Source organism: Colletotrichum phormii, assembly GCF_030913505.1.
Source record: "Colletotrichum phormii strain CBS 102054 chromosome Unknown BDP81scaffold_13, whole genome shotgun sequence".
In the NCBI taxonomy this organism is placed as follows: Eukaryota; Fungi; Ascomycota; class Sordariomycetes; order Glomerellales; family Glomerellaceae; genus Colletotrichum; species Colletotrichum phormii.
The window spans coordinates 1,393,030-1,407,618 of NW_026851455.1; the positions used below are offsets into that span (position 1 = coordinate 1,393,030).

The 14,589-nt window shown below is 53.6% G+C and overlaps 4 protein-coding genes across 4 annotated transcripts; 3 read left to right on the top strand and 1 right to left on the bottom strand.

Annotated features, from left to right (window-relative positions):
• Positions 1 to 172: 172 nt before the first annotated feature.
• On the bottom strand, positions 173 to 3,089 carry BDP81DRAFT_492134 (MBOAT family protein). The gene is made up of 8 exons (XM_060595324.1): positions 2,467 to 3,089; positions 2,051 to 2,413; positions 1,281 to 1,998; positions 1,061 to 1,179; positions 884 to 980; positions 790 to 823; positions 519 to 702; positions 173 to 371 (listed from the first exon to the last, which is right to left on the bottom strand). The coding sequence occupies exons 1-8, from the start codon at positions 2,818 to 2,820 to the stop codon at positions 252 to 254; spliced, it is 1,989 nt and encodes a 662-aa protein (XP_060443970.1). The 5' UTR covers positions 2,821 to 3,089; the 3' UTR covers positions 173 to 251.
• A 1,978-nt stretch (positions 3,090 to 5,067) lies between these two features.
• BDP81DRAFT_49123 (uncharacterized protein) lies at positions 5,068 to 6,769 on the top strand. Its single transcript, XM_060595305.1, has 6 exons — positions 5,068 to 5,301; positions 5,773 to 5,829; positions 5,892 to 5,991; positions 6,044 to 6,264; positions 6,371 to 6,447; positions 6,509 to 6,769. The coding sequence occupies exons 1-6, from the start codon at positions 5,219 to 5,221 to the stop codon at positions 6,559 to 6,561; spliced, it is 591 nt and encodes a 196-aa protein (XP_060443971.1). The 5' UTR covers positions 5,068 to 5,218; the 3' UTR covers positions 6,562 to 6,769.
• A 2,509-nt stretch (positions 6,770 to 9,278) lies between these two features.
• On the top strand, positions 9,279 to 10,829 carry BDP81DRAFT_49139 (mitochondrial carrier domain-containing protein). The gene is made up of 5 exons (XM_060595311.1): positions 9,279 to 9,465; positions 9,602 to 9,955; positions 10,056 to 10,331; positions 10,388 to 10,524; positions 10,577 to 10,829. Exons 1-5 carry the CDS (start codon positions 9,457 to 9,459, stop codon positions 10,818 to 10,820), a joined length of 1,020 nt encoding a protein of 339 aa, XP_060443972.1. The 5' UTR covers positions 9,279 to 9,456; the 3' UTR covers positions 10,821 to 10,829.
• A 755-nt stretch (positions 10,830 to 11,584) lies between these two features.
• BDP81DRAFT_431418 (eukaryotic ribosomal protein L18) lies at positions 11,585 to 13,014 on the top strand. Its single transcript, XM_060590678.1, has 4 exons — positions 11,585 to 11,704; positions 12,052 to 12,156; positions 12,216 to 12,580; positions 12,654 to 13,014. The coding sequence occupies exons 1-4, from the start codon at positions 11,701 to 11,703 to the stop codon at positions 12,729 to 12,731; spliced, it is 552 nt and encodes a 183-aa protein (XP_060443973.1). The 5' UTR covers positions 11,585 to 11,700; the 3' UTR covers positions 12,732 to 13,014.
• The last annotated feature ends 1,575 nt before the right edge of the window (positions 13,015 to 14,589 follow it).

Genomic DNA, 14,589 nt, shown 5'->3' on the forward strand with positions numbered 1-14,589 from the left:
ACGAATACCACAGACTTATGGAACCTTGTTTGCAAAACGTGACTTGACGTAGTCTATAAACTCCATGTATTCGGGTGCATGACCTATCCGTAACAATGTCGTAACTCTTTGGTGGCCGTTGGTCTGGTGGCCATTCTACTGCAAATCGTGACGAGCTGATACGCATTCCAAGTACGGATAAACTCTTGGGATTTATTTTATAATCATACCGATCCATCCCAGCCTCGCGGCAATTATCTCTACATGTCACATCACAATATAAGATACAGACTACACAACAAACTCGGCCCCGTAAAGATGCCAAACCAAAAGATTATGTTCCCCAACACCTTGCGATCCTTCATCCACTTCGTCCGGCTGAGCTGGACAAGCTATACGCAGTCAGTTACTCGTGTTCTATAAGAGAGACTTGTACGTCAAGAGGCGTATAATCGAGTAATTAGGTAATATTGATAAGGGAGGAAATATCGATGTCTGTGGAATAGGATTGAGGTTAAGTCAGGCTTGCTAAAACGTACCGGTAGCTGACACATTTGCAAGAACAAGAGATACCCCCTCAGCTTCTTGAACAGACACCACATGACGAGCTCGTGGACGCAGGCGGAGAGGGAAAAGGTGATGAGGGTCGCTGTGTGGCGGTTGACTTTCATGGAGGAGATTGAGCTGTGGTAGACGTGTCGGAGGAGGAAGTTGTGGACGGGTCTGTGGGGTGCGGTTATTAGCATTTATTAGAGGTCGTTTTTTTTCGTCTTGGGAGTCGCTGGACGGACTAGAGGGAGAGGAACTTACCTGTTCCAGTCGCGGGCGAATTGGTCCCAGGAGACTTTTGGAATGTTAGTGAGTTTGGGGCGGATTGGCATCAAAGGGGGAGTGGTAGACGGACCGCTGTTCCACCAGGCGTCGTAGAAGCTTCTGTCGGCAAAGTAGGTGAGTTCTGCGAGGGTGTTGAGGACGGTTTCCCAGATGAGGTACCATGCCATCTTTGCGTCTCGCGTTAGTATTTTGTCTTGTCTCGTCTCGTCTTTTTTTTTGGGGGGGGGGACGGGGCCTCGCAACGCACCATGTACTCCATCATGAAGGGGAAGATGAGGTCGCTGAGCATCCAGGGGAAGTAGCGGAAGCGCTCGGCTAGGGGCATGCCCGTCTCCTTCATGGCGATGGTTTGCATTACGACGGGATCTGACGAGCGTCTTAGTGATAGAACGTCCTGTAGACCCAGCGGCGACGACATGATGAGAGGACGTTGAAATACTCAAAAAAGAAAACAAAATGGAACTCACAGATGAAAGCCTGTGATACCATAATCATGACAAGAATGATACCGAATGTCGCCGTTACCTTCTCGGCAACGTAATACCAGTCAATCGACTCGGAACGCGGGTACTCGAGCTCGTACACGACCGTCGGGAGAACAATGTACTCGTAGTGGTTCGTGAGCGAGAGGTTATTGGGGTACGCCCGGACGACGCTCGTCGCCTTACCCCTCAGCTCGTCCGTGATGCCGTCAATCTCCCACCGGATGATGCGCTCAAAGACCCGGACCTGGTCTGCGTCGAGGGGCTGCCCGGACTCGATGGCACGGGCGATGCGGTCCAGGTCCGTCAGCTGCCGGTGCTGCTCGTCGCCGCCGCCGCCCTTTGACTGGGACTGGGCCTGAGACTGAGCCTGCGCCTGCGCCTGGGCGATGGACTGCCTTCGCCCGTGCATCTCGGCCGCGGAGGGCGGGTTGGCGAGGTGGGAGACGGAGACGGTGGAGGCCGAGGGGGTGGTGGAGGAGGGGAACTCGGTGGGCGCGACGTGCTCCAGCTTCTTGAGCTTGGAGAGGAGGTACTTGCGCTTCTTGTAGGCGGACGAGAGGTAGCCGTTGTAAAAGGCGTACGAGTGCTGCTTCATGAGCATGACGATGCCGTGCAGGACGAAGAAGACGGTGTGCGTCCAGGGCCAGTCGCGGATCAGCGTCAGGCCTATGACGCCGCCGATGAAGGCCGACTGCCAGACCTGGGAGGTTGTTAGACATGTCTTCTGCTGAAAAGGTATGATGCTCACTTACGTTCTGAATAATCCAGCCTGACCTGTCCCAGTCAATGTAGCCGGCAAAGACCAGCCGCTGCAATATCCAGCTGACACCCGTGATGGCGCACAGGACGCCGTCGGAGGCGAGGAGCACGACAACGTCTCGGCGAAACATGGTCTTCATGATTTCGTTTGTACCCAGGGGGTTCCCCGTCGCCCGCCAGTTGGTGGCGGCGATCCTGGTGACGAAGAGAGCCACCGCCAGCCAAAAGAGCGTATAGAAGCCGTGAAAGGGGCTGTTGGCCGTGTTTTGATTCTGCCGGTCAAACGTGGAGAATTGCCGTGTGAAGACGAGGTCGCTGAACTTGCCGGCCCGGCGTGGTCTCTTTGGATCTTTTTCCTGTCATTGTGTGTTAGTTGACCAGGATACGTTGTGCGTGGATGACGACCTACCCTCTCTAGACCTCGTTTGAGAACATCCCGCAACTCGCGGTCATCCGGGGACAGCACGTACGTCTTGAGGCGACCGGATCCATCGCGGAGAGGCTCATCGTCGATACTCGAGGTTTCCGACAGCGTTGAGCCGTCCAATGAGAGCTTCCTCTCGCGGGTCGAAGACTTCTTTAGAGGTGATGCGCCGGGGCGGATCGGTGCTCGTCCTTTGCGCGGCCTCGCTGATAGTTTCGGGTCATCGTAATCCTCTTCGCTCGGGCTCTCCGAAGGTGTTGCCGATGTTGCCCGGCCCGTAGCCCGTAATGCATCGCGGAGTGAACGGGGCTCCGGGGATGCGTCCAATGAGGTTGACATTTCTGCCGGTCTCAAATTCCTTTGATGTGTGTAATGCTAATGCCAGATCATGCAAGAATACGTCTCACTTGAGACGAAATAAGCGCCGTGCGGTGAGTGATGCGCTTCAAGGCGATATCGTCTGTAGAATATTGAGCAGAAGCTCAAACTCAATTAAAAAATAGTAAGCAACAACCGTTTCCCCCTCCCTGGCGTATCGTCGAGATGAAAGTGCGAGAGTTGATTGTATATATGAGTTGACAGTGTCACGGTCCTAGGTCGATGTAACGACGCAGCCGAGGACCCAAGGCGAGTACGAGCGATGGACGGTACGATACGGATGGGTTTTGATAATGACTCGGCACGAGTACGAGGCTACGAGCTGTTTCCCCAAAAAGCGGTTGATGGAACAATGTGTGCCAAGTAAGCAATACAGATGGTAGTAAAGTGAGAAGGGATGAAACATGAAGGCTAGTAGACAACTGAGGCGAATTAGCGGGCAATGATATAAGACCAGCTCTCCGCCAAGTGATGGATTCTACGGGTCTGCCGGACTCGGATGTCACTCACGGCGGATCATAAACGCCTCTGCCGTCCTACGAATCCATGGCTGACACGGATGCGAGAGACACAGAGAGATGATCTGAGATTGCAAGACAAAGACGTTGGCAGGAGGCTCAAGTTCGGCCGAGGCTTCCGGGAGTTTCTTTGGACTCATCGCAGACATGGCACCACAACTTTGCGGCTCGCGAATGGTACGATGAGCAAGAGCCCAGCCCGAGGATTGCGAGGTTTCCGTTGGAGAGCTATAGTTTACCACCACGCCCGCTTATCCCGCTCAAGGACGGGGAGTCGGGAACTTGGGAGGCGACATCAAGTGGGTGGTGCATGTGGGCTCCGATGAAGGGGGAAAACAATAGAGAGAGTGTGCCACGAGCGCGTGGGTAAAGACGGAATGGAATGGTGGTCCTCGCCATCCAGAGTACAGGCGACCCCAGTTGGTAAGTTGCTTGTTTGACGAATAATAGTCCCAATCAAGGGGCGAAAGTAAAGAAGGATCCCCATGCACCATACCGTATCGCATAACACGTGAAAAGGGGAGACCATTGATAGGTACGAGCAAATGATCGTATGCTAAGGAAAGACACTGGTCTATCCCGAATGTCTCTGGATGTTGCCTCGATTGTCTCGATTGGCCAGGTAGATCCCGGGGAAGAAGTCGTCTTCTTAGTCGGTCCCTGACGTCTTTGTGCAGATGGAAAGGTTGAGTAGCAGGAATGGAGTGAGCAGGTGAGAGAGTTGTGCCCTTGGAGGGCATCTCGCATCCGAGGAAAATGCAGACCTATACACGTTGCTCAGGATATGGAGTAGAAAGTGGGATGTACTCCGTCTTCTCTTTGGCGGTTCTCTAACGGGAAGCTGTCGCATCGTGTGGCCGGAAGCGGAGAGACACGCACTCGCATCCGGGCACAGGCCGAGTTCCCCCGTCGGTGCGTTGTCTGGTAGACTTGTCCGGATGATGCTGGAAAGACAGATGTAGATTTTGTGTTTTGATATTCTAATTCTCGGCGTACTGTTAGAACATTAGCTGGGCAGTAAAGACTTAAAGTCCGGTCTGCAGGAAGGAGCTTCGGCATTTCTCGGTGTCGGTGAGCGTGTTGGGTCACCTTGGAATGTTTGCAAAATAGATTTCATGTCCTGGTCTGTAATGACATCACTAGCATCCGAACGGGCCGGGTGTACCTGACCTCTCTGTTTTTGGTTAGCTCACCTAAGGTACCTCACCGTACCTTCCATAGGTTGCTGCTGAGGTGCCGTGGGTGCTTGCTGAAACAGTGTCGCAGTGGACGGGAGGCACAGCTCACCGCGTTTCGACCTCCCCTGGCCTTCTGGAAGGAGCCACTGTCACTGACTAAGGTAAGTGCGAAGTACCTTGCCTGGAGCAGTGAAGGAAAGAGGCCCCAGCGGTGTCTGCTCCGAACAAAACACCCACCAAAACACTGGGTGCGGTCCGCTTTACGTAAGCTTTTCTCTGTTGTCCAGCCTCCGAGCGCGGTGTCCAACGGACCAACTGACGTCCTTCCACGTCTTTTTGAGGTGGCCCTGCTCCACCGGTACGTACCGCCAAGCTCAGGTCGTTTCCGTACGCCAAAATCTTTTTGTTGCGCCAGGGCCGATCCGAGCGACCTCTCGTTTCCTCTCCTCCTCCTCCTCCGACCACTTCCATCACCAAACCACCAGCGCGCATCTTCTTCCACCTGCTCCCTCCCCCCCCCCCCCCCCCCCATCACGAGGCTCTGCTCCATCAGAACCCCGTTTCTTCGTTTCAATCTCCATCCCGAGACACACACTTCTCTCTTACTCTCTGCCTCACATTTCTTTCAGTCTCTTTCAGCCAAAAGTCAGCATCACCAACATCATGTCGCGCGGTGGCAATACCTTGTACGTGACTGGCTTCAGCCACGGCACTCGCGCCCGAGACCTCGCCTACGAATTCGAACGGTATGTCAACTGAAAATCAGAAAACTCCCACGTCGATGCCTCCGTCCGTCCTGTTTTCCTCCCGGCACGCGAGAGCCTTCCGAGATTTCCGATTCCATCTCTTTCCCTCGCTGCTCCCCGCCCACGCCTCCGTATTCGTCCTCCGCCCGTCCTCCCGCTCTCGCACACGCTGCTCCCAACCTCACGCATCAACCCAAGATGCCTCCCTCGCCCGTCCTACGTTTCCGTCCTCGTTCTCGTCCTCGCCCTCCGTCCCCCGTCGATGCGTCCTATCCTCGTTCGCTTGGGCTGCCTCCTCCCAACCCACCGCCCGTTGTCCGCGTCGCTGTGGCCTGCCAACGCTCCGTGGCACACCGAACCCAATACAGCTGCCTTTTGCTGCGCCGACGACGGCCGACGTTTGGTCTCTAGCGGAACAATCGGAGAATCTCATGTATGTATCTACGTGCTGACATTCTGACTCGACTATAGCTATGGACACCTTGTCCGATGCGACATCCCTGCTCCTCGCTCGGCATCCAGCAGACTGTGAGTCCTATTTCCTCTCGCCTAACCGTTCAGATCTGAGCAAACAACTGACACCATACCAGGTTTGCCTTTGTCGAGTACGAGGACCGTCGCGATGCTGACGATGCTTACCATGAGATGCACAACAAGCGCATCGGTCGCGACGACATCCTGAAGATTGAGGTTAGACAGTACCGGACGAGGTTCTTGAGGCATCTTTGCTGATGCGTTATAGTGGGCTCGCACCCCTCCTTCCGCCTCATGGCGCTTCGACTCTGGTCGCGACCGTGAGCGCGCTCCTCGCCGCTCTTCTCCCCGTCGCGGCCGCTCGCCCTCTCCTCGCCGCAGCACCCGCGACCACTCTCCCAGAAAGGACGACCGCCGGGACCGCGATCGCGACTACGACCGTGGCGACAGACGCGATACCCGCGACCGTTCCCGCAGCCCTGACCGACGGTGTGTTGACTCTCCTAGATCTTTCAAGAATTCTCCCAAAGACTCCCCCTCGGGCCAAGGGCCCCTCAGAAATGCCGAATTTGAACTAGTGATCCTGACTGGTCAGAAGTGATCGAGACGCCAAGGATGACCGCGACGACCGGGAACCCCGTGAGAACGGCACCAATGGTGACGATAGAAAGGGTACGTAAATCGGCAAGAAGGTGTGTAGTAGGCTACGCAGTAGGCTAACACTCTACAACAGCACTGGACAGCCCTCCCCCTGCCCATGACGACCTGGACGTTGCTGCGGAGTGATAAGTATACCTGGCAATTTCTCTTGTCGGGTTGTGCGCGGCTGTGCCAAAAGTTTTTCTGATTTCTCACCCGGTTCTCCTCTCTTTCTCTCTCACCATCTGAATCCTGGATCTTTTAAAGTGTCCTCACCTTCTGGGAGATTTTTAGTCTCGATGCGACCGATCCGGCTTCTTCGAGCTCAGCACACGACACACCGGGCTGTCCGATGTTGGCAGCATCCGAGTCACCAGACATACCTATCCAGACTCGATATCGGCGGGACATACATTTCGGAAACGATTGCGAAACGACGCGAGGTTTTTGGCGAGGCGGCCTTTTGAAAGCATTACCCCCTTGTAGCTAGAAATTGACATGTAGGTTTTTACAGCAGCTGGTAATCCTGTTCCGTCCTTGCTCAAGGGTCAGGGACATATGACTACTCCTTTAGAGCAAGATAAGGATAGACCAACCCTGTAGAGCAGCACGAGTGATGTAGTCCGTATGTCCATGGGTGCTTCAGCATCAAGTGTACTTCTGAAATGAAATTTGAAGGATACGCAGCTGCTTCAAACCGTCTTTGCTTGTTAAGTGCCGCGAATCTCGTAGAAGGCATGGTAAGATGGAACCAGCTGAAACTGCCTTACCTTGTAACACTAGGTGTTCGTACTGGATACTAAACATCCTGAGTGAAATTGCATCAAGGAGGGTAATGAGAGAATACCGGGATGTCGCTGGGCTGTGGTCATGCGCTGGCTATCTTGATTATGTAGGGTGTTTGCGATAGCGAATGCGCTGGAGACGTCAACGAGCTACCTGCTACAACACCTCCGGAACGTTTGCGATGCGGGGAAAGATGGAGGAGGGCGGGGTGATCTCCTAAGACTAAGGCAGGTAGGTCGGCGTTGATAGGGAGGATCCGGAGGTGTCGGGATGCCGAAGGGAGGGTTTCTCGGTAAACTCGCGCTGATGTGACCCGGGCGCCGCCGAGATGGATTGGGGCGAAGAAGGAGGCACTGCCGGGCTTGACTTGTCGGAATTGGCGGTAGTTGCTTGGGATACTTTGCCCAGGCAGGATTGGCGATGTTGAATGTACAATGGAACAAGTTTGGGAAGGTTGTCAATGTTTGGGCACTTGGGCGCGTTGCAGGAACACATAATGTTTGGTTGTGCCGATGGGATGTGGCTATATCTGTACTATCATTCTGAGTACGGAGTATCCGTATGGGAAGAGATAGGTACTATGACATGAGTTCCCGGATACCAAGATTCACATTGTGGTCATGTGTCTTGTGAGCCTGTAGTCTTCTTGGGTGTTGAAGCTGGGTTCCCCGTTTTCCCCCAGATTGTCGTCATGGGAGTGGAGTTCAAAGTGAGGAGAGCAACCAGGCCGGAGAGCACTCCATCCACTCAGAAGAAGAAAGATTGTGATTTCAAGAAGAGGGAAGGAGAGGAAGGGTAATCGTTGACTGAAATTGAGCTACTTTGTTCCGGTACCTGACATCATTTCCGGTATGGTTTTGGCGGGTGCTAAGGTATCAGCGGATAAAGGGTACGCCGTGGTTGGTTTCCAGTCTTCAGATTGTAACCTAAGAGGAAACCGTCTCTGGAGGGACAAGTAGAGGTACCGGGTGCGAGGTACACATTCCGAGGTTCCTCAGATGTGGTGACCGACGGACACTTTCCGTCACCGGAGCCGAGCCAGCGGGAAGCTGGCAGGTGAGCCACAGCCGCTGTAGCCAGTGGGGCCTTCTGAGAGACTACCTTTGGTGAGGTCCATGCTCTTATGCTCCCTACGCTGTACCTAAAAACTGCCCGCTTTAGGCTGCCAACTGCCCTGCAGCCGTCCCGTCATCTCCAGCTTTTGGTCATCTCCAGGTCAGATTTGGAGTCAGGTACCTCTCCCTAAGTATTCATACCCCAAGTCCGAAGTACCCCGTCGAGGCTCCAAGCAGCCTCTGAACTTCCACCTTCCGTCTGGGAGGGAGCTGAAATTCGATCTGCGTCGTTGGGATCTGTTCAATGCGTCTGCCCCTTCACCAACCAGCTAATTCGTTCCTCGCGACCTCCAGCTCTTCCTCACACCTCACCCCTCGACGACCTGTCACCGCATCCAAAGACCAAAGGTCTCGGCGCAAAAGCTCCAAGCTTGTCGAGCTCTCCTCCTAGACGTTGCGCGCCTTTTGTCAATTACGCCGCCCCTCACCGTCCGTCTCGTCGCCATTCCTCCTCCCCGTCGACCGAACCGACTTCGTTCTTGCGGCAACACCTCCAACCCTCGACCTCTACCTCTGTCTGCCCTTCTCGATCAAAGGGTTTCTCGCACGCGCATCCCTCGACACGACCCTCGTCTCTCTCGTACCAAAACATCAATTCGTCGAGCACTCATTTACCAACGTCCGCCGAGTCGAAGCGCCTTCCCCCTGCCATACCCTCTTGTCATTGTCAGCTTAGCCGCGGCACATGGGAAATACCCTCGTCCAAAACCAGCAACCCAAAAAAACCCGCGATACACACGACCACCTTCCAGCCGCACCAGCTCGCGGCCACGAGACACCTTTGATGCTCGAAAACCTCTCCTCTACATCTATAGTCCACTCGACTATGCCTTCGTTGTCGTTGCCATTCTTCTTTTAGAATCTCTGAATCTTTTTTTCTTTGGACTTTTTGGGTCATTCTTTTTTTCCCCCTCAAGCATACTTCCCCTCCTTCAGCGCTCGTTCTCGTTCCTCCAGAAAGTCGCAAAACTCATCGAGTACCACGAATTCTTTCCGCCTCCCGCCCTCAACAGCCTTAAATGCAAGCACAGTCATAGCAATAAGGTGGCTTCGGAGGTTCAGCAGTGTGGTTGTCAATCACGAGTCTTGCGCTTGCAATAACACACTCACCCGCACTGCTCCTTGACCAGAGTCTGAGGTCATGTCGCCTGTAAGTGCTACCAGCTCCAACCTGCTGCATTCCCTAATGTTCTTCCTGCCCTACTATATCACTCTGCTCGGCGATTTGGCAGTTCTTTTTCCAACAGGAAATCAACACTTAGCTAACACCCAGTCCGCTCTTGCAGTCTCTCAACGATGCGGCTGTCCCTGCTGCTGCTGCCCCGGGCCCAGCTCCGGCCCCTGTCAAGTACCTCTGGCTTCGCGATACCGTTTCACAGCCCGTTATTGCTGCCTTCTGCGCTGGCGGTGCTGCTGGTGCCGTCTCTCGAACCGTCGTCTCCCCTCTCGAGCGCCTCAAGATCCTGTTCCAGGTTCAGAGCGTAGGACGAGATGCCTACAAGCTGTCCGTAGGCCAAGGTCTAGCCAAGATGTGGAGGGAAGAAGGCTGGAGAGGCTTCATGGCAGGCAATGGCACCAACTGTGTGCGCATTGTGCCGTACTCTGCTGTTCAGTTCGGCAGTTACAACTTTTACAAGCGGGTGAGTGTCATGCGCCATTGATCACCTTGTGCTGGTTACAAAATGTGGCTCGCATGAGCTGGTGTGGAAGGAACCAAGGCTAATGCGGCACAACTCACAGAACTTCTTTGAAAAGACCCCTGGTGCAGACCTCTCTCCTCTCGCCCGTCTGACGTGTGGTGGTATCGCTGGTATCACTTCCGTCTTCTGCACATACCCCCTCGACATTGTTCGCACTCGACTGTCCATCCAGACTGCTTCCTTTGCGGAGCTGGGTCCCAGGGCCGAGAAACTCCCGGGCATGTGGACTGTCATGGCCACCATGTACAAGACGGAGGGCGGTGTCTCTGCCCTGTACCGTGGCATCATCCCCACTGTCGCTGGTGTTGCCCCCTACGTGAGTGGTATCGAATGGAGTTGACACGAGCGCTTGACTCTAACTTGACAAAACAGGTCGGCCTCAACTTCATGGTCTACGAGTATGTTCGCAAATACCTGACCCCTGAGGGTGACAAGAACCCCAGTGCTGTCAGGAAGCTTCTTGCTGGTGCCATCTCTGGAGCTGTCGCTCAGACGTGCACTTATCCCTTGTGAGTCGATTTGGTTGACACGAGGCATTGTTCCTCCTGCTAACAGACATAGCGACGTCCTTCGCCGAAGATTCCAGATCAACACCATGACGGGCATGGGCTACCAGTACAAGGGCATTACTGACGCTATCCGGGTTATCGTTGCCCAGGAGGGCATCAAGGGCCTGTACAAGGGCATCGTCCCTAACCTCCTCAAGGTTGCGCCAAGTATGGCATCCAGCTGGCTCAGCTTTGAGCTGACACGCGATTTCTTGGTCTCCCTTAAGCCTGAGGGCGACGGTGAGGCTGCCCTCTGAGACGAGATGCAGCTCGAATTACTTTATGCGTGTCGGGTCGGGCTTAATCAAAGGCCCTTCCGGTACAGAGATTACAAAGGACCTCAGAACCGATGATGGGGATGCCTTTATTAGAAAGTGGCTGGCATAACAGTCACATTGAGGCAGAGAGACTGCCTCTCCCCGGGTTGTACTTTTCCAACCTGGCATTTCAATCACCAGTGTTTTGATAATGTATTACAACAAGATTCCAAGACAGGACGGGGGACATTATGGGGTTTGCCTGCATGGCATCATGGAAACGTGAAACTGGGCACCTCTTTCCCAGAAGGATGAATGCACAAAGAACCAAATAAGGTAGGTAGACTAAGCATTAGCTCAATACAAGACATGGATCGAGCTCACAAGAGTGTTATTTGTGTGCTGGTGACAGGGGAATGATTTATCCTCTTTTGATGCCCATTGAAATATCAGCTTAGGACTCAATAATGAGAGCCTCTGTTCTATCCTACCTTGGTTGGTCTCTTTGCCATTCATCTCTTTGTGATAATCTCTTCAACCATGTTGCCATGCCTGCAAATCTGACCTTGACCGAAAAAGACACCCGGCCTCACCGAGACTGACCGAAATAGCAGGGGTCCCTGCAGACTTTCCACAGAGTGGGGCCTGTGCAGGTCCACCGTTCAGTAGAGACGGACCCACCGGAAAATTTATTGATCCACTCGACCTTGATTGCAGTTGCCCTAAAGCCCACACAGCCCGATTTTTCCGCCTGGCGAGGAGCGTAATTCTAGTGTGGTCCGGCGGAAATCTTTTGAAAGTTTCTCTTTTACACCGACGACGACAACATCACGGCCGCCCATTTGACTCAATTCGCCAACTTCGGGAGTCTATCGACAAAATGGGTACGTAGGAATATCCCATTCCAAGCCTTTACATGCGAGTGGAATTGTGCAACGCGCGATCCTTTGCATCTGTGAATGTCCTCGTCGAAAGATTTGGACATCACGAGAGATGAACTGGATTCGCCATTGCCCTTTCTGCGAACTTGGCGCGGCGACAGGAAAAGGAATCCTCTCCTCACCACAAGATGATGCTCTCGTCTCTACTCCTGCGCTCTGCGGGGAGAGTTTAGATTCGACAAATGGAGCTCGTCTCATCGTGGTCGACGGATGATGGACTTTTCCCGCCTGCATTCAGAGCATGCTTGAACCAAAAGGCTGACGATTGGGCTCTTCACCCCCGTTTATAGGTATCGATCTCGACCGCCACCACGTGCGCAGCACGCACCGCAAGGCTCCCAAGAGCGACAATGTGTACCTCAAGCTTCTCGTGAAGCTGTACCGCTTCTTGACCCGTATGTTTCTATCTCGACTTCGAATCTCGAAGAAAAACAAATATGCTAACCCACGACAGGTCGCACCGACTCCAGCTTCAACAAGGTCATCCTGCGCCGCCTCTTCATGTCGCGCATCAACCGCCCTCCCGTCTCCATCTCCCGCATTGTCGGCAACCTCGACAAGGAGGACAAGCGCACCGTCGTCATCGTCGGTACCGTCACTGATGACAACCGTCTCCTGACCGTCCCCAAGTTGACCGTCGCTGCTCTACGCTTCACCGCCACCGCCCGCGCTCGCATCACCGCGGCCGGCGGCGAGGCCATCACCCTCGACCAGCTTGCCCTCCGCGCCCCCACCGGTGGCAACACCCTCCTCCTCCGCGGACCCAAGAACTCCCGTGAGGCCTTCAAGCACTTCGGCATGGGTCCCCACAAGCACAAGGTACGATCACACTTCCGATCCTGGCTCAAGTCCCAGGAATATCGTACGAGAACAGCACTAACACCCTCTGCAGAAGCCCTACGTCGAGTCCAAGGGCCGCAAGTTCGAGAAGGCCCGTGGTCGCAGAAGGTCCCGCGGTTTCAAGGTCTAAGCGTTGGTGGTATTCTCCATCATTGCTGCGATCTTTTACACTCTGGGGTTCGGTCGTGCGTGACTTGGCCACGCCGGTTGAACAAAAACAACAACGCTATCACAAGATGGGGTGGCTTGGGGTTGAGATATCCCCTGCGTCTCCTGTCCTGCTTTACAGGGAACACTTTTTTCTGCATGGTATGGCGTGGTTAGGTATCCAAAAAAGAAGAATTGACGACTACAAACCTCTCTTCATGGCGTCGAATGGCATCTCTTGGGCTTGGGTTTTTTTACCACTTTCATATTGGACTTGCCCCTCTGTGACTTGCATGTGTGATGTGTGTTGGATGAAGCATGGTCCATGTGAGCCTGCCTCGTTCATGAATGGTAGTAAACCGGCTTGATCGAGGGAGATGAACATTGAACCCGAAATATGCCGCTCCGTAGAGGCATGCCCACTTGCCGATAAGTGCTTCGCACTAGATAGTCCTATGAGTCCCGCCGCACGTAACGACGAAAAACTGCCGTCGTCAATACTCAATCATCCTTTCCTTTTTCACCCTACATCACGTCCTAGCCTCTAGCCAGTCCCATCTACACGATGTTATGAAGCCATGGCAAGTATTTGATTTCCACAGACTGCAAGGTGGCGTGCGTCACATGCCCAAAGCGTGCCCGTTCCTCCCTTCCACCTCTCCGTGAGGATCCTTCATCGACCAAGCAACTCTGACCCGCGCGTAACTATCGGTGATCGAACAACGTAATTGTTCCAGGTCTGACAGTAGTTGAGATAACTTCGTAAACGGTTGCTGGGCGATTCTCCCTTTCAGCATCGTAAACCAACGAAACCAAAGTATGCGGCCGAGACTTCATTTTCGAACCCTATAAGAACAAGATATCTCATCGTCTCAAGGGTCTCAATTGTCAGGCCTCTTGAGAAGATTTCCGGAAACTCTCTGCTGCCACTCTTGTCTATCTAATGTATGCCCGCCAAACAACAATTTCGTAAAACAGAGCGGTCTCGGGGGTCATGTCTAGGGAGTGCTTCTGCTCGTACTACCACAAAGTATCAAACTCGTCGTTCGAGATTAGTGTTACTCGAGGTCGATAGCATTGGCTACAGCGCGACCAGAGTCCCGAAGGCTTTATAAGCCATCGAGAGGCTATAAAGTCTTGTGCATATCTTCTGTGCCCTCTTATATGCTTGGTCGATGATGCTATCTACCCGAGTGTTTGGCGTCATATTTGGGGTCGTGGTGAACCCTGACGGGTGGTCTCGCATGTTGCTTCCAAATTGTTCTTGCAGAATAGCAAGCAGGGGAAGGAGAAGGGCAGGTCCTTTCAACTGACACGTCAATAATCAGAATACCCCGAGCGCATTCTGATGAAGAGATGGTCTTGCAGAAGGGGGAAACGTTCCATCCAAGAGTGTTTAGCTGAATCCCCCAACTTTCTCTGTTCATTTCGAGTTCCTCTGCACCTTCACCACGAAAAGCAAAGCCCAAGGTAGAGTCGATTCTTAGATCCGAGAGATTGTTACGTGTCACGAGGAATTCGCGCATCAAGGATCATCCGTCCGGCGACAAACGCTATCAGATGCGAAATACTGTTCGTAAGCCCCCTGAATACGTCTCACGTTGACTGTAGCGCATGAATAAAGGTCTTGGACTTGGAAGACCACTGTCCTTCGTTGCGTCAAACTATATAGCTCATTTGCAAGCAATCTTCACGTAAACGGGAGGGAAGGGATCAAACCTTGACCTGAGAGTTCTCGACTCTTGGTGAAATCAACCACATCTCCTCGAGACTGATCGCCGCGACGTGCTTGGTGCAAGTCCGGACTGAGAAGGATCGAGGACTCTGAAGCACTCATGCTC